The following is an 18415-nucleotide window of genomic DNA, read 5'->3' on the forward strand; positions in this document are numbered from 1 at the left end:
AACGAGGCAATCTGGAGTGACGATATTCTCTGTGGTTCTAACAAAAGAGCCCTGGACTGGTTTTCTCTTGGCATCAAAGTTCGGTCCACAAAAGCCCGCCTCAACCTTGCGCTCCAATCAGCTCAGGAGTACAGATGTGCCAGGCGCTCTCAAAAGCTCGGCTCGGCTCGCCGCCATGGTCAAATGAAAGTCCCATCTGTTGCGGCGTAATGACTACGGCGCTATTTGGAGGTTTTTTTGGCGCGGGAGCAGCTGCCGGCATCGCCCGCTGACCTTTTAGCATTCCTGCCCGCATCATCTGACAGATGTGTCAACTTGATTATGTCAACAACGGCGCCAGATAAATAAGCTATTGCCGCCGAGTCGGCACAAACGCGCTGATGCCAACACGCAAACGCTATTAGTCTTGGTAAAAGACCGACGATGGTCGCAGAATTGGACGCCATTGAGGCGGCGGGTGCCGTTGAAGCACCGCCATTAGCGACTCAGGTGTTGCCGGGCCCCGGGTAAAATAGAAGCACGCGTGTGGAAGGTGAAAGGGGGAAGAGGGTCATTGACTCGGCCAGCGTGAAGAGACCAGCACCATCAGACTGGCCCTGATGGAGTTTGATGCCTCCCTAAATAGTTTCCAAATGGAGGAGCAGGTGCCAGCGTGTACGAGCGTCTGCACAACGGCGTGCTTTGGCGAGACGTAGCAGAGACGTTGACATCTTGGAAGCGATGGTGCCTTTGAGGAGCCATCGAAGAGGAGAAAATGGAACCATTTGTACTTTGGTTTGGCCCGGCATGAACGCAACGCACGCATGCACATCTGTCTGCTGTCCGGACAGATTAGCCGACAGGCCGCCTCTCTGGCTCGCGTTCTCTCTAATGGCGTCTCGCAAAAAGGCCGTCGGACAGATGTTGCTATTGGGCGCCAACAAGCGACTCACCCGTATGCACGCAGCCAGCAGTTGACAGTGCATTAGCTGCGATGGCGTCGTAGACTTTTGCATTTTGAGTGTGACGCAGCCGCGTTTGTTTGAGACAATTCAACAGCGACGGTTTTGCCAAGGTGCAACGTTGCTTTGCGGCAGGCAGGCAGGCAGCAAAAGTCCATTTGAAAGTCAACACGACGGCAAACAAAACAGGTGCAGACGGCCTGCAAATAAGCCACCACGTGTTGAAAATGCCACCTGCCTGCCTCCAAGCTCGTAAAAGGCAGGCAAGGTGACAGAGAAGGAGGGGGGGGAGCAACTTTGCTGAAAGGCTTTGACAGATTGTCATGTCTAATCATGAAAATTTGAAATTAATACATTAAAAATATATGAATAAATACAATAAAATAAATGTCAATATAAAATAAATGAATATATGAATGGAAATAAATGTATATATGAGTCACAAAAAAAGAAAATAGACATTTATATTTCAAAAGATCAAATGATTTTGTAAAATACAATGGGGACAACAGTAAAGACAATGTAAAGATACAAAACAAAGACATGGTATGATGAAACTAAGGAGCGCCGATGGTTGCAAAATATGAAAAGACATCATTTGCATCTGCGCTCCATTAATATGCCTGTCCTGCTCCGCGTCTTCAACGCAAAGTCAATTTCCGCACCATCTGTGCTCATCATGAATATTCTTTATGAATGTGTGCTATTTTGCAAGGTGCCATATATCACCAAAGGGGTGCTTTTACGTTAGGGGGTGGGGGCAAAGGAGGCTGGCGGGGGGGGGCTGCCTTGGCCCCACCATCATCACCCTAAAGATGAGGGATGGCGACAGGCAGATGAAATATCCATTTCAGAGTTACCTTTTAGGCTCTCTTAATGAGGCCCACACCTGCTGCGAGTCTCCATGCCTAAAAGCCACGACGACGCTAGCCTTTTAATGAGCTAATATGCTAATTCAATTGAAGAAAAAAAAGGAGGAAATACAAAGGATGTCATTGAACTGGAATCAAATGGCAAGATTTGATGCCACATTGCTTTGAGGTACGAATAATGCGCAATGCCCAACAATAAAATGTTGTTCATTATTTAGTGTACAAGAAGAAGCTTGGGCCATATGAGCCACATGCCAAAGACGGTTTCTCCGCGATCATATGTCGCCTTTCCATTGTAATAACGTCAATCCTAGGCAGCTACTTAAGAAATGAGAATTTTGGGTGGGTGGAGGTGAACTTTAGGACGTGTCACGCAGTGATTTAGGCATCACCGACCGACCCTCTTTGAGCACTTAAATGATCGATGACGACGGAAGTTAGCTGCCCGGGTCCCAAAGTGCGACACTACGGGGAATAGAAGGAGCGGCCTGTCTTTTTTACGGCTGCGCTGGGAATCAATTATGCTAACGGAGACTAATGAATGCACTTGGGGGAGCTATTGACGGCAGCGGGATGGGAAGACGGGTGGACACTTAAAGTTAACGTCCCAATGATCGTCGTCTCACACGCACATCTGGGTGTGGTGAAATTTGTCCCATTCCCATGTGATTTGGATCCATCCCCTGCCCTGCCCTGCCCTGCCCTGGGGGAGAGAGAGGGGAGCAGTGAGCAGCAGCGGTGCCACGCTCGGGAATCATTTGGTGATCTGACCCCCCCAATTCCAACCTTTGACAATGTTGACAATGTGGAAAGTGCCATGTTCGCTTCTGCTGCTGGAAAGTGCAGCAGGCAGTCAGCGTGTACCACAGAGGTCATCCTTGGCTAGTTTGAGTCTGACATTTTGCCACGCTGCTCCCAAAGGAGGTCGAGCGAAGGCAAGCCCGATGAGCACAAAGACGGGCCGGGCCGCTAATGAGCGCAGACCGCACTCGTCCGAGCTCCCCAGCTCAGGATGCTGACTGTTCGAGGTTGTTGGAGTTCATGCCAAATAAAAACAAAAAGTCTCGCGTGAGTCATTGCCGACACGAGAAGGTCAAAAAAGGGAATTGTCGAGTGGCAAAGAGTGTTTGCAAACCATTTGGTCAATGTTTTAGCCAAATATGGGTGAAGCAGCACTCGAGCTGGAGGAAGCTTCTATTAGTGGAGTTTAATGAACAACATCAGTTGTCCTCCTGGGATGCGCGACACACGGGAGGGAACCACTGTGTGTTGTTGTTTTTACAGGCACAGCCCGCTCCCTCGCTTCAATCTCACACATGATTACGCCTGATAATGAAGCTTTTTGGACATTTTCCATCAGCCCGGCAGATGTGCCAGCTGGTGACATTCATGCGTTCCCAAACACGCACACGTACGCACATCCACTCGGTCGAGCCGCCTGTCATTCATTCCGCCAAACACTCCTCAATGATTTCATTTACCAGATCCAAATTTGAAGCTAAACTCCATTCAGATAGGAAGTGGCGGGCTTACAAACATCTGCTTGCAATTGGGGGCAATTCCATTGACGGAGTTATTTCAACTCACCTTAAGTATGAATCCTGCACATTTCCACTTCAATTCCAGCATGGGTTCTTGACACTTTTTGTGCGTCCTGTTATGATAGTCATGTTAACTCAAGAATGGTGTCAGAAGCTAAGCTCAAAATTTGCTTGTGCACCAAATTTTAGTTCCGTTGGCAGGAGCTGTATTTTGGGGAGCAATGATAGTACCCCCTAAAAGTAACATATTCAAAATAGGAGATACATTCTTGAAAAAACTGGCCAGTTTACGGAAGTCGCCAAAAAAGAAATGGAATCCTTAAGCTTTGACGACAACGTACAATGATCAACAGTGACCCCTGGTGGCACATTAATTAACACCATCAAGAGCGTATAAAGTTTGTGCCGTGTCAGCCTGACCACTAGAGAGAAGTGTTGCTTCAATGACAACCTTCATTGCTTTGGACAACATTTTTTTACCATGTGTCAATTAAAAAAAGGAGGGAAGTAAAAAATAAATTGGGAAAAAAAATACCATTGCAGAAGTGTGCACACCTTATAAGTGGGATGTGTTCAGTCACTTTCAAACTCATGTTAAATAAGATTCGGTTTAGCAGGTGGAGAAGACATTTACACTTTACATGCTAACAAGTGCGTGCAGACTATCCATCCATCCATCCATTTTCTGAACCGCTTTGTGTCTGAACACGTGTGTAGACTTTTGCCAAGCGGTAAAGGTTAAGCGTGAAGGGTAGGTACAAAAGGGCGCCAAAGGGAACTTAAGGTCATTGCAGTGGTGCACACCCACAAAACTCCAGTTGGCTATTTGTTTCCAGTTGGCAGAGTGACAACAAAAGTTTCTTGTCATTTGCGTTTATGGTTTAAGCTCCGCCCCTTCCCTTCTCATTGGTGTGCTTAGGCGCTGAATCACTCGTGACCCCTCACCCTCCACTTCTCCCATTCATATCGCAGTGAAACTCCTCACGGTCCAAAGCATGAGAGATTGAATCAAGCTGACATGAAGGCATGAAGATCGGCCTGATCCGCAACTTAGGCGCAATTCGACAAAAAACTTTGATGGTGTTGGCCATTAGGACAAAACTTCAATACCGTGAATGGTTACTTCAGTTTGAGTTTGCTTTGACTTGTGAGCCAAAATGATATCATCAAATTCATCCGCGTGGCTTTAAGTCCAAATGCTAAGAAAGGAGCGGCGACAGCATCGACAAGCTAACATGGTCTTTGAGCAAGCAAAGATATCTCAAGGCAGTGGAGACTCAGCGGGTTCGATTCTTTAGCCTCTGCAAAGTGTGGCTAATATTACATGTGTGACTGACCTTTCCTTAATGACCTAATGACTTCATGAGTCAGCGCTTAATCGAGGAAAGTGATTTTCTAAAAATGCACTCCTCACAACTTTTTGAAAGAGACAAATCTTTGGTAGTTGGGAATCCTCTGTCCAGGTATCGTCACTGAGCGCGTGCAGCGTTTTGCATGAAAAAACTGCGTACACTGACTGGCAAGAAAGTAGCTGTCTGTTATAAAATTGAGGGGAAACATTGCTGGAGCGTGACTCACGCACTGACTCATTTGCAGCCAACGCGCTCGTGGACGCGTGCGTGCGTGAGCGAGCGCTTTGTGTGCGTCTCAGACTTGGGCTCCTCCAGTAGACCAAGACTGCACGCGTGACCATTCAAAAGTAGCATAACACGGCACTCTAACCAACTTTGCATGGATAGGGTTTTTTTTTTAGTTCATACAAACTTGTGATTCAACTCAGGTTTGTCTAAGATGTAAGACTTCAAGTTGCAAATACATGCAGTGAGTGTGTGTGTGTGTGTGTGGGGAGAAGCAAGTGTAGCTAACTTGTGTGGGGCTATTCTTATTGTGCCCCATGAGGTCTCCCCAACAACAAGCAAAAGTGAGAGTTGTGTGAATTGTAATGTCAGCTAACAGCTTTTGCTGAGTTTGTGACGGCGTTGGCAAGCCTTAGCCGTGTTGACATTGAAACATTCGTTTCCTGGTAGGTGAGCGCGCCGGTAGCCGCCTTATCTGCGACCTTCGTCAACTCTGGGAAAAAAAAATGTGTCTGAACCTTGGCCTGTGTGCCACCGTGGAAACAGACCCAGTTTGGAAACGGTCAAAAGGGTTCCTGGAACTTTCAGGTTGGATCAGGACAATGCACAGTTAGCATTCAAAATCGAGCAACCTTGCGTGGCTCTTCAATATTCCCTGCAATTTCACACGCACATATTTCAAACACGAACGTGGCATGTGGAAGAGGGCGACGGCCACATGAAAACAAGAACATTGGACAACCTGGGAACGAACGCTCCTTGGTGGACTCTGAATTTCTATCCCAAAAGGATTTAGTCATCCTCGGTGGAATGCGAGCTGTCGGCTTTCATGGCTGAGCGAGCCCGATGCACACGCATGCAGTGTCCCGGCCTTGCCCTCTTACACATGACTGAGAAGTGACAGAAGGCGCCCAGGAATAGGACACTTGATCATGCCAAAGGTGTGTGTGTGTGGGTGTGTCTGTGTGTGTGTCTGTGTGTGTGTTTGAGGAGCCCACCAGGGGAATGTGACACGCACATGAGACGCAGGCAATGTGTTCCTGAGCCAGATGCCGGAAAATGCCCAAAACCTTTGGATAAGTTGTCCAAAAAAAATGGTGTTGTTTTGTAAAGTTTGTTGCCAAGGCGATGCTGGGTAATTAAGCGCGGCCATGGATTGCACAAGTGGCTGGGAGCGGATGCAAAGATTGCTTCATCCGCATACATCCTCGTCCTCGCAGCAACACGTTCTCCCAAAAAACAAGTTGAGCTCCAGTTGAGAGACGCTTTTTGCATCAATGGAAGGGTCGAGCAAATGGGAAAGAGCTCGCCAAAAAATCAACTCATGACAATTTGCTCAAAACCTCGGCGCGAGGGGGCTGGCCGAGCAAAGAATGTTTTTGATTTCCCTTTTTGGGTTGTAAAAGTATGAAGTTACGAGGAGGGCCCCCGCAATTGTCTGCAGGGGAATTTCCTGTGGAATGAATTTCATGTGCAAGCGCTTCTGCTTTAGCGCCACTTGTGCCATCATTGTTCATCAAAGAAACAACGTCGCTCTCATGACTGACGTGTGGACGGACGTGTGTGGAATTTCCCAGCCTCACTGGTTTTGCTCCGTAATCCAGCTCCTTAGTGGCTTGTTTTTCTTTGTTTGTTTGTTTGTTTGTTTGTTGGTTTGTTTTTTGAAGGGCCAAAGGTCAGCCCATCAGATGCACGTGAAACGGCGAGCGTGAAATGCACAACAGTAGTCCGCCTTGTCCTTAAGCTACTGGAAATGAAAAGCTCGGGTCCTTCTTGATCATTAGGCGTAACTCGACCCAAATGCAATTCCACGAGCCTCCGGGGTTGGAAAGCCATGGGAAAAATGTGCAATTTCATCAGCGCTTTGTATGAAATAGAAAATCTCTCTTTGGCAAGAAGGAATGACAAACTAGAACACCTGATTTAAAAAAAAATCCCGTCGCTCAATCCTAACTGGCCCACTTAAGATCGACGATACACAAGACAAACCACAGATAACACCATCATAAGAATAAGAAAAATGTGCCTATCGGTATTCATTGTGGAATGTAATCAGGACTTGCTATTCAATATAAAATACACTCATTTTGTTTTTTAAATCATGGACAGAGGAAAAAAACCCAATCATTTCTTTCAGCCTGCTTTTCCAAGCACTGTTTATTACAGTGTGTGTGTGTGTGTGTGTGTGTGTGTGTGTGTGTGTGTGTGTGTGTGTGTGTGTGTGTGTGTGTGTGTGTGTGTGTGTGTGAGAAGGAGCTCCACCATTGCGCAACACATCGGCCTCTTTTGCCCAAAGCAAATAGCGGCGTTCTAAGAAAGAGGAAAGGCAGGTTGAGCTGTACGAAAGTTTGTTTTGTTTTTTTTCTCCTCGTTTGGCCCTTTCTGTTTTTGCACTCTTTTATCTGACACACTTGCACAATATTCCGTTTCATCGGCCGAGTTGAGCAACGCACGCGCTGATAACAAAATAAAAGCTAGCAAGGTGGCCACGGGCCATTCACGCGTGTCCTAGCAATTTCATTTTGGGGATGTTTTTGAAGGGCCACCCGGTTGATTTTTTGCTCCACGCGGGACTCGCTCACATTCCAAAACACTCGCTGTTGTCGGCTGGCAATTCTGAAAGGCCCGTGAGTCAAGCGTGTCATTAGACTGCAGCAAATGTGCCTGGACAAACATGATCATGCTCTGAATGGCAAAAATGGTGCGCCACCCGGCTCTGTTCTAAACCCCCTGAATTTCATTTCAGACTCAGATGCACAAGATCAAAAAAAAAAAAAAAAAAGCTGCCAATAAATTGCAACAATGTATGTTGATTTAATACCATTATGATCACTCTACAAATATTTCAAAAGCTGTTTCACCTGATTTTGTTCAAGGGTCCCCGAATTTAGGGTCCTGAATTTATTTTTGCCCAGCTTCATGGAACCTTAGGTCTGGACAAATAGCTGAAGACCACCTTTAGATTTCACATCACTTTTTTGCTTTCCACAGGCACTCACATTTCACCTTTCCAAATACTTTTCATCCAAAGCAGACATGGTGCAGTTCCCCGTGACGTGCGATGCAAATGGGAAGTCACTGTTCTTTGTTTACTGACGATGAATAATAAGTATGTCATTGTTCAAGACAAACAGTATGAGACTTTGAGCGAGAACTTACTATGCAAAAATAGTTAGGTGGCGTATGCACGCCCATCCCACGCGCTAACCTCAGGTCACACATTTTAATGAGCTGTGGCATAACAGTGAGCGAGGATCCGAGAATTCCCAAGCGCTCCGGTCACTCTCGTCTGTGCGTTCGTGAGACACGTCTGCCGCACGAACACGAGAGCCATGAAAACGCAACGCATTTGAAATGTAAAAATGGGACATGTGGGCGCAAGCAGTGCCGTGTGAAAAGTACATTTAAAGGCGCCTCCTACGCTCTTTAATTAGGCCTTGGATGGAGCTCATCAGGGAAGACCGCCGCTGTATAGCGCCAGTCAACTCAACTGGGCTTCACAACGAGCAACATTTTGGCAGAGAGCGAACAATTCTTAAAAATCGGATAGCTAAATATGAAGACAAGTGGAAACGCCATCAATGGGCTAACAAATAGCCCTTAGCTTGTGATTGATGCCGCCATGTCGGCCATAAAAGAACCACGGCCGTCTTCCAAGACTCCATCAGAGTGACGGCGAGGGCGGTCCAAAAAGACTTCAGCGTTCAGCCAGGCACAATGGTCTGTCCCAATCAAGATTGAGCTAACCTTCGGTACCATACGATGCACGGCCAGACACATTTTTGCACTACGATGAGATCACTGTCTGGCCGGCCGACGCATTCCACACCTTATATAGGCCCGAGGTGCCAGATGACATCTCGGTATGCTTCAGAACTTGCTGAGAGTCAAACAGCAGCAAAACATCAAACATTCAAATGGAAAGTATGATCCACTCTACTGTATGAACGTCGGGCAGAAAGCAGGAAGTGGAACAACAACGTGGGAAGCGCCGGTTTTCTCCCCGCGTTTTTTCACAGGGTCTTGACGAAGCAGTTTGGCTGGCTTTGGCTGCGTAGCACGGGCGCTACGTATTCAGCGTTGTAGCTCTCGTTCTTTGCCGGTATCTTCAAACGCGTGTCGAGTCGTTACAAACAAATCTCTCTGTTCACGTTACAAAGTCTTTAACATCGAAACAAAAAATGTCATCGATCTGAGAGAACCTAAGCAAAAGTGGAAAAACAACAAGGGAATCTTTCTCTCGTCTTTTTACGCAATCCAGTTTGCAAACAAACCGACAAAGGCCAACAGAAACCACCTTGGCACAGATAAGCGAGTGCGGTTTTTAGCACGTGTGTGAGTTTGAGACCCCGCCTTAAAAAAAAAATATTCGTTTCTTTGTTCAGATCCGAAAAGAACATTTGCAAAAGTAGCGCAGGCTGCGACTGGCCTGTGGTCTCGCAATACTTCTTCTATTGCGGCACAAATGAGTCACGGAAGCACCCGGATGACTCAGAGTGCTTTTTTTAATGAGAAGTGCCGATAGAAAGCGCAAAAAATAAGTCCAGGAAGTGGACAGCAAAGGCCGCTTCGCGTCACGGACGTGTCATATCTGCAAAGTGATGGCTCCTCCCGCCAGAAGGACTCGACTCACACAATACCAACGGCAGCCAAAGCTACAGAAAGCCAATTTAGGAAGGGCAACGGGGAAAGTCTTGCCTCTACAAAGCTTTCAGGGAAAATGGTGAACAGGTTTTGAATTCCCAGAAGGCACTCAAATAGATTCGTGGCAAGAGACTCTCCAGGTGCGACACGGGCTGGGCTCATTCCTGCATCATCCTGGTTTGCGACGGGAACCGGAATGTCAACAATGTGGCAGATGATGAGACCTTTTGAAAGGCACACAACGCAAACACAACAGAAACGAACCCAACAGCTACAAATAATGCAAAGTGAAAAATGACCTTTGATTGCTGTGATTCCAGCGCTGTTGCCAATTCTTGGCCTATTTTATAATTGACAGCCGGAAGCTGAGCTATGTCCTGATATTTTCATTCTTGTGACAAATACCATTTTTCTTGCACAACTCTTGATATGATTTATAATCATAATCTTTTGACTGGTCGGTACGTGGAAGAACACTCAAGCGCTGCACAATCTACACACTGACTTTATTTTTGGCTTGACACATTGTGGCCGGCAGCCGCAACAGTTCAGAGTTCACCGAGGCCTCGTGGCATTGGCGGCCTCTTGCGTCACTTTGCGCAACCTGTTTATGCGTTGCTTGTTTACAACACACACATTTGCGGCTATTGCTGAACGCGGTTGAGTCACATTTGTCAACGAATATCACATGTGAGTTCAGCTGGAACACAAGGGGATACCTACTTACTAGGTCACCTCTTTGGACTACTATGGGGGACATGCTCACCGGACCAACTCTATGTATGTACATATGTATGTGTGTGTGTGTGTGTGTTTGTTTTGGCTTGGTGGGGGCTGTTGTTTTTCCATCCACCAGCTTCCAGTCTTTCAGCCTTTGGCTGGATTCTTGGCTGTTCTTCTCCTGCCGCTCTCAGGTCCCTCTGCTGGTTTTATCTCCAAGAGTACTTCCTGTAAACATATTTCCTTCATTCTTGCACAACGGAACTTCTGCATACATCCAGTTCACCCTCTGTCGCACATCATCCATTCATCATCCTGCCAATTTGTCATCTTGTATGGAATTAGGGTGTGTTTTGGGTGTGACAAACTGTTAGCCGGGACGTGAACGTGTGATCATGCTGCATTGATCAATTTCATTCAAACTTAATTTGTTGAATGTTTCCTGACTATTTATATATATATTCAATAAAGCTTGGCACGGAAAACTCAAGGTTTTGTATGTAGGAATTGTTTTTGACGTCATTTTTGACTGATACTTTATTTCTTTGACAATGAGAACAATTGAGTGAAGAAACAAAAAGGATGAAACTGAATTGGATTTTTCAAATATTATAAAAGTGAAGACATTCATTAGTTTTGAAAAAGAGTGTTCAAATATTAGGGAAAAAATTGCAATAATTACAGTTAAAGATCATCACTTCACCTGCATCCGAGAAACAGCGAGAGAGAGAGAGAGAGAGAGAGAGAGAGAGTGGGAGGTGGAGCGAGAGAGGGCGGGCGGGCGGTGCTTTCGAGTTGAGAGCTAAGGCGTTCCGCGATCACTCGCTCTCTCTCTCTCACTCGCTCGCCTCGCCTCGCCGCTGCCTCTACGGCTGTGTGGCGGCGCTCTTTTCTTCTTTATTTCTTTTTCTTTCTCTCCCCTCACACCTTGCCTGTCCCCTCCACTGCCTCCACCTACAAATTGGGATTAACAGCAAAATGGAGCCCAGGACAGCCCTGTTGTGAAGCGAGCTTGCACCTCCAGCCCAGCCGGGATGAGCGTCCCGTGGAGCGCGCGCCCGGCGGCCCCGGCCAGGTGGGCGCACAAGCGGCTCGACTCGGACTCTGAGCCGCCGCCGCCGCAGCCTCCGGCCAAGCGCGCCCGCAGGCTGAGCAGCGAGGCCGGGGACGCGCACGGAGGATTCCTCGGCGGCACAACCGCGAGCACCCCCGCTCACATAGCCGCCGTCACCCAGCGGGGACCGTCTAGGATTGGACCCTTCCTGCTGGTGCCCGCCGCCACGGCCGAGTGCGACGGCGCACACTGCCGCGCCGTGCACGTTGACACCGGCGACGAGCTTCTGTGCAAGGTAGCGTGCGTGCGTGCGTGCGCGCGTCGCCGCCGCCATTGTGCAACTCTTAGCCGTGAATGGCGGTTGCTCAACTGGCTGTTTTGTCGACGTTGTCACGCGAACTGCTCGGGTGTCACGTCATCACTGTCGCTTGAAACATTCGCGTCATATTGTGACAGCGGAAATTCTCAAGTTGTCACCACGAAACGCGCAATATGTGCGCGCGCGCGCGGTGAGCCCTGCAGGCAGGCAGGCAGGCAGGCAGGCAGGCAGGCCTCCTGTCTGTCGGGTGTTGAAGTTAACGCCTCACTCACACAGCCGTGACTCATGCGTCCTCTTGCAAAACGGACTGAGATGCAAGCAGAATGTAAACACGCCCGTTTTTGCTAAAGGCTTGCCAAATCGGAATTCTTGCTTCCTCCGCTGATCACAATTACACAGCAAGCACCAAACTTTGGAAGGTGTCCAAAATGGCTGACTGCATAGAGGTTGCCATACCAAGTGCAAAGAAAGAAAAAAAAACATCGAATAAGTCGTCCTCAGCAATAGTAGGTGGGTGCTATATTGGCCCACTGAATGCCCGCACCAGAGTTCATGCCAATGGGCCACGCTGATGCCGCACACTGACCAGCTTTTTCTCTCCACACAGGTCTTCGGCATGGCAGAGTACCAGCAGAAGATCCAAGCCTATGGGGTGGTGCCCCCACACCCGGGCGTGTCCACCATCCAGGAGGTGATCCTTGGGGAGCACGAGGCCTACATCTTCCTGGAGAAGGACTTTGGCAACATGCACACGCTGGTGAAGAGCCAAAGGCGGCTGGACGAGACGCGGGCCAGGGAGCTCTTCCGGCAGATGGCGCAGGTGGTGGCGCACTGCCACCGGGCGGGCGTCGTACTGGGCGACCTCAAGCTGCGCAAATTTGTTTTTGCCGACCAAAACAGGTGAGAGCACAAAAAAAAGTGGAATGGCAAAAGCGGCTTTCGAAAAATTGCAGACAGGCCGAAAAGTGCAGAACGGCGAGCAAAGGCGAGGAAAAAACGGTTTCAAACATTTGCAAAGGGGATCGGAACGTTTCTGTCGGACACTTTGCGACCGTGCGGGGATAGCTAAGGAAGGAACATGGGGGCAGATCCTCTGGCCGGGCTGCCCATGCTTGCGTGTGGGAGGTTCTGCACAATTTGATGTCTGTACGACAAGGTGGGTGGGCGTTAAAGGTGCCAGACAAGCAGCCAGGCCTGCATTGGGAGACAATCGTCCCAGTTACACCACTCGCTCGCTAATTATTCATCCCTGACATGGGGCGTGCAAATGCTTCTATTCACACATGGTGACGGCATGAATCATTTGGCCTCAGAGAGTTTTCAGGTTGGAACGCAAATTCCTCAGCTGACGATTTGTTCCCTCCTGGAAAGGCTTGAAAGCGAGGTAACGTCAGATGAACGGCAAGTCTTCCCCATATCTGCGAGTCTGTCGAGCAGTGACTCGCACACTTGGAGGAAACAAAAGGGGATGGATGGCTGGGCTGCCTGGCGTCTTTTTTTTTTTTTCTTTTTTCTTTGTTGGCTTCAGTGAGAGAGGAAATAAATCCGCCGTGAGCCCAAGTGTTGCCGCTTTACATGGGTGCTTCGGGGGTTTTCTTAGACAACCACTTGCCGGGCAAATAAACGGACAGCGAGTCAAAACAAATCCAAACCATAGAAATTTACAGACATGAAAAAGATCATCAAATATAAACGAGTGAACATAGCTAGCGCTTTTCACCATACTCCTATCACTATACAGAAACAGTACTTGTCATGTGATGTCATCACCACGCTGATGCTTTTTTTTCTTTTGGCGTGCTGGCTGCCAGGACCCAAGTGTCTCTGGAGAGTCTGGAAGACTGTCGCATCCTGGAGGACCCACGGGATGACGCCATGTACGACACCCACGGCTGTCCGGCCTACGTCAGCCCAGAGATCCTCAGCGGGGCGGCACCCTACTCGGGCAAGATGTCCGACATGTGGAGCCTAGGCGTAGTGCTGTACACCATGCTGGCGGGCCGCTACCCTTTCCACGACGCCGACCCGGGCGCACTCTTTTCCAAAATCCGCCGGGGACACTGTTGCCTACCCGAGGGACTCTCGCCCGGGGCCCGCTGCCTCGTCCAGAGTCTCCTGAGGAAGGAACCTGTGGAGAGACTGACGGCTCGCGAGTTACTGGCGCACCCGTGGTTCCGACACCCGGCGACGGAAGCCGGCCCGGCCGAGCAGACGGTGCCGTCTTTCCAGGCTGAGGACGACCACCGTCTGCTCTCCTGACCAAAAAGGGATCCATCCGCCTGTGTACTGTGGATTGGCAAAATCAGCGTAGAGGGGCCACTAGGTGGTGGCGAAGCACTTCAAACGGTGGACCATCAAGCATCAACACGGTGCTTCTCGCATGTGCGCCATCATCAACTAACAAGCGTCTTCTGCAGTCAAAGTATTGAACTACCTTCGCCAAGAACATTAGCTAGCCAAAATAGGAAGCTAGCACAAACCCATCTGGCATTAAGCAAACTGATATTTGCACAAGCACTTTACACAAATGGTATTGTGACATTGAATGAAGTTTTGGACAGTTCTAAAATGTTTGGGGAAACAATTTGAAACAAAATTCCCGCACCGAGGCGCTTGACTGGCTCCGGTCGACGAGCTGAGATTTTCAGTTGAATAAGCGAGGAAACCAAAGATTTTAAAAAAGAAAGAATGCTAAACTTTGGGGATCACTGTACTGTCTGTGTACTCCATGGGCATTTCTTTTTTTAATTGTTGGTGCTAAGACAAGTTTGAAGTCAAGACATCAAACGACATTTGGCTGTCTTAACAGACAGGCGGAATTGCTCTCACATTGATCGACGGGCAAAAGGATGCAGAGAGTCTTTGTAATACATACAAATAATTGCGTCCAATGCCAAACAGAAACTTGAATGATGATATTTCTTATTTTGGGGTATTTTCTTTGAAACAAGAGCGCATTATTTAGGATGTTTTTTGCACGCTAGTGACTTTTGACAAGTCCTTCAATTGTGGGCGCTCAAACGGAGCAGCCAAGAGCGGCGCGGTGCGGCGCTACGCTCGGCCGGTTGAACAGATGGCGGCGGTGGCGGCGGCGACAACGACAGAACTCGTCAGCCTGGCTGACTGGCAGCCACCCGGCGTAGATGCGTCACGCTCATTCACACACACACACACGAGCAAAAACATCCACGATGCCACTTTTGATGACTATCATTGTGAACCTTGTGAGAATATTAAAACGTTTTTTCTGATACTTCATCCGAAAAACCTCTCTCGGCTACAATTTGGAAGTCATTTTTGTATTTAAAAAGCTTTTTGAGATCATCCGTCATCGCGATAAAAATAAATGTCATTTTCCCCTCACTACTCTGTGGCAAGAATACAAATATAAATAGAATGTAATTAAATCTGTACAGACGGTACAGAAGGAATTAGGAAAGGTGGAGAAAGGAAGGAAGGAAGGAAACAAGGACGGATGCCCTGTGCTAGAAAAAAAACATCAGATTCCTGCGTTAATCTCAAGAAAGCAATAAAGGGAGAATAATAATCAGAAAATTCACCAATCGCCAGAGTGTGACACGGATTAGCGCGCCCACCCGCCCGCCCGCCGGCGACATCACAGCGCAGATTGGGGAGCTGCTTTTGAGATTTCAAAGCAAAGACAAAAATAATCACCTGCTACATTGCTAAGCATACTTCAAGATATACCAGCAAATGGTCGCTTTTCAAAATCAAGCCACTTTGACCTACAAACTTGAGGACATTTATCAACACAAGATGCCCATCTTTTAGCCAATATAATAAGCCTTTAAATGCATGAAAAGAAATACTTGAACCTCTTGCAGATAGATTAATCAAATATTTTCAGAATCAAAAATTCTACTAATCATCGCATCAATGCGTGCATAAAGTGATCTCATGATTCAACAGTAAGCCCAAATTTGCAGTGAACACTTTTGTCCACACGAGGTCAGCACCCTCGCGTTCACCACTGACTTTGAAAGGGCGGGGCTTGGCTTGGTAAGTGACGTGTGCTTCGGCCAACGAGAGTTGAGGGTCTGAGCAGTTTGTTACCTTGAGCTTGATTCCGCTTCAACTTTGTTTGAGTCAATTCATCGTTTCATATCCCGCAGGTTTGAGGCAATAACATCAAATTGAGGACAAATTTAAAACCTACGTTTGCGAGTCATACGAACCATTTGGAATGAAACGTTTCAATATGTCCAAGCCCCCATTTGAGGCGCAAAAAGCAGTCTTCTTGTCATCAGCGATCTCCGGTGTCAGTCCTCATGTGGGCGGCCAGCTCCCGGAGGAGGGCAGTCCGACCCAGGGAGTCCCCACGTCTCTTCTCGGCGATGGCGTCCTCCAGGCTCTGGAACTCCAGGGCGTGCGAATACTTGCGTTCCCCCAGCAAGACGTGCAGTGTGTACGATCGGCGGTGGGCACCGGCGGGCGGCGCACCGGCGGGCGGCTCGCCGCCAGCCTTCAACTCCCGCCGGCCAAACCGGCACCAGGCAGCGAAGCTCTCAGAGTTCCGCCAGCTCAGCTCGTGGTCCTTCAGGCCCACCTAAGGCGAGCCATAGGAGCCTTTTAGTCCAGATTCTTCACATCCAAATGAATGCTCACGTCAACATAGTTCCTTGTCACCAAGATCACCAAAACACTGCTTTAGACTAAATTGAGCTCAAACTCCCTTTCTCTGGTTTCTTACCACCAAGCTGCCAGGAGATAGAGGAGCAGCACTACTTTGGTCTAAATAAAGCTCCTCAACTCAATCCAGCATCGATCTTCTGCACAAAGTTGTCAAAAGAAATGGGGGGGAAAAAAAAGAACAAAGTGTCTAAAATGAAACTCCAACTCACGCACTGAATCATGGGGCGGTGAAATAAAAGACTGAAAACTCTCATATGGAGCATGGAGATTATGATGTGGAATTGTCAATGAGACGTCACTCACTAGGCCGCGCCCCTCACTGGCACAACACACGGATACGATGCACACTGTGAATTGCATCGCAAAAAAAACTTTGTTTACATCTACAGTTGTATGTTTTAGTATTGACGTGTTACAAGAAAATGCTGGAAATCAATAAGGTGGACTAAACTGTTGAAGTGCATTTCAGTCCTACGGTCTCCTTCCTACCTGCTCCAGGGCGCTCTGCACCACCGCGTCGGGGTCTCGGGCTCGGAACTTGTAGCGCTCGTTAGCGATCCGGCAGCATCTCCCTCGGCCAGCATCCGTCAGGAAGGTGCTCTTCACCTCTGCACGATACAGGTGGACCACCTGGAAGTCGCCCACGTACACCGCCCAGTGCGGGTACTGGCCGCAGGCTACGAACTCCACCAGGTCGCCGGCGCGGCACTTGTTGAGCAGCTTCTCCGGCGAATACACCTCCAAGCTGGACGACCGGTGGCACTTGTCGTACACGCATTCGTCCAGCTTGTAAACGGCGCACTCCACCTCCTCCCGGGGGTCGAACAGCTTTTCTTCCGAGTTCGCCGCACCTCCAACATCACCACCTCCATCCGGTTCGTCCTCGTCGTCGTCCCCGCCGGAGAAAATGTACGAGACGCCGATGCGAGGGCCCTCGCCCAGGTCTACGCCGTGCGGGTCCACGGTGGGAACTTTGGCGTAACTTAACCGCTCCATGTGGTTCCCCATTCGAGGGAACAAGTTCGGTTGCGGAAGGTCAAAATGTCGCCATTTGTACAAATTTGAATTCAAATGACGCTGCAACAGTGTGCGAAAAGATAGAAGAGGAGGAAATATCTTGCAGTCCACCTCAGGTGTTTGCAATTAACCTGAGCGTCTCTTCCGGCCTCAAAGTTGGCGTGCCGTGCAGGCGTCGAAAAAAATCCGCACAATTGGACTCCAAAGTCGACCCAGAGTCCTCCGCTCCGCTCCAATTTGGTTTGGTTTGACTTGACCCGATTGCGAAGCGGTCTCGAGTCCGCCTCACTTACGTGCGGCTCCCCTAAACCCGTGACCGACCTGGTAACCGGAAGTCAAGGACCAGGTGCCTGTCAAAACAAAAGTGCAAAACGGAAATGGGCACATCCCACTGAGCTATAGACATCTATTAGACCTCTCGTCTATGTGTAGACCTAATTTAGACATCTATATTAGGTCTATGGAATAACCTAAAATAGACGACAAAATTAAATCCATCAAATATGAAATATTAAACCCTAGACCAGCTGTAAATTGTATAAATAATGTACAGAGGTTGTATTGTTTTGTTTTAAACAACCATTGATCTTTTTTTCTATACCGGTTGTCCCCATCATCAAATATGAAATATCAAACTCTAAACCAAATATATCCTCCTGTGTCTCTCACATGAGCTTGAGGAAAGCAGAACAAAAAGAACATCCACTTGTCGGATGTTTTTTGACAGTCACCTCCCAAGAATTTGCCTTTGTCCGCTGAGAGGTGTCAAGTGGCATGCTGGTACAAGATGGTGTAAAATTGGCTATCGAATTTGGCTCAGGCACCTTAGGGATCCCAAATCATGTAGTAGTTCCAAAATTTCACCAGGAGATGGTGTTAAAGCTTGACATAGGGGTGACCTGATGGAAACTAACAAATCGAATCAATGAAATTGTTAGCAAGGCAGGACGATGAAAGAGTTCAAAACCTTTTCTTTCCCCCTCATCACATGTGCTTTCCCATTTTGGAAAAGGGCTCCAAAACCTTGCCTGACAGTAAAAGGTCATAAAGAGGTGACCCTTTTACCTTCCAACCTGA

At 48.3% G+C, this 18415-nt stretch overlaps 2 protein-coding genes across 2 annotated transcripts; one reads left to right on the forward strand and one right to left on the reverse strand.

Annotated features, from left to right (window-relative positions):
* The first annotated feature begins 11078 nt into the window (after window positions 1–11078).
* On the forward strand, window positions 11079–14593 carry trib1 (tribbles pseudokinase 1). The gene is made up of 3 exons (XM_085901017.1): window positions 11079–11644; window positions 12276–12568; window positions 13480–14593. Exons 1-3 carry the CDS (start codon window positions 11330–11332, stop codon window positions 13925–13927), a joined length of 1056 nt encoding a protein of 351 aa, XP_085757143.1. The 5' UTR covers window positions 11079–11329; the 3' UTR covers window positions 13928–14593.
* lratd2a (LRAT domain containing 2a) lies at window positions 12737–17699 on the reverse strand. The gene is made up of 2 exons (XM_085901018.1): window positions 16811–17699; window positions 12737–16235 (listed from the first exon to the last, which is right to left on the reverse strand). The coding sequence occupies exons 1-2, from the start codon at window positions 17327–17329 to the stop codon at window positions 15933–15935; spliced, it is 822 nt and encodes a 273-aa protein (XP_085757144.1). The 5' UTR covers window positions 17330–17699; the 3' UTR covers window positions 12737–15932.
* Between the last annotated feature and the right edge of the window lie 716 nt (window positions 17700–18415).

The sequence above is a fragment of the Syngnathus leptorhynchus genome, chromosome 20 (assembly GCF_054491065.1).
Source record: "Syngnathus leptorhynchus isolate UIUO chromosome 20, UIUO_Slep, whole genome shotgun sequence".
NCBI classification, from domain to species: Eukaryota; Metazoa; Chordata; class Actinopteri; order Syngnathiformes; family Syngnathidae; genus Syngnathus; species Syngnathus leptorhynchus.

What these genes read in the sequence shown, in the direction of transcription:
- trib1 (XM_085901017.1), top strand. Translation starts at nt 11,330, where the DNA reads ATGAGCGTCCCGTGGAGCGCGCGCCCGGCGGCCCCGGCCAGGTGGGCG. An exon ending in GCGACGAGCTTCTGTGCAAG is followed by an intron (nt 11,645 to 12,275) that starts GTAGCGTGCGTG and finishes CTCTCCACACAG; the next exon opens with GTCTTCGGCATGGCAGAGTA. An exon ending in GTTTTTGCCGACCAAAACAG is followed by an intron (nt 12,569 to 13,479) that starts GTGAGAGCACAA and finishes GCTGGCTGCCAG; the next exon opens with GACCCAAGTGTCTCTGGAGA.
- lratd2a (XM_085901018.1), bottom strand. Translation starts at nt 17,329, where the DNA reads ATGGGGAACCACATGGAGCGGTTAAGTTACGCCAAAGTTCCCACCGTG. An exon ending in TGCAGAGCGCCCTGGAGCAG is followed by an intron (nt 16,236 to 16,810) that starts GTAGGAAGGAGA and finishes GGCTCGCCTTAG; the next exon opens with GTGGGCCTGAAGGACCACGA.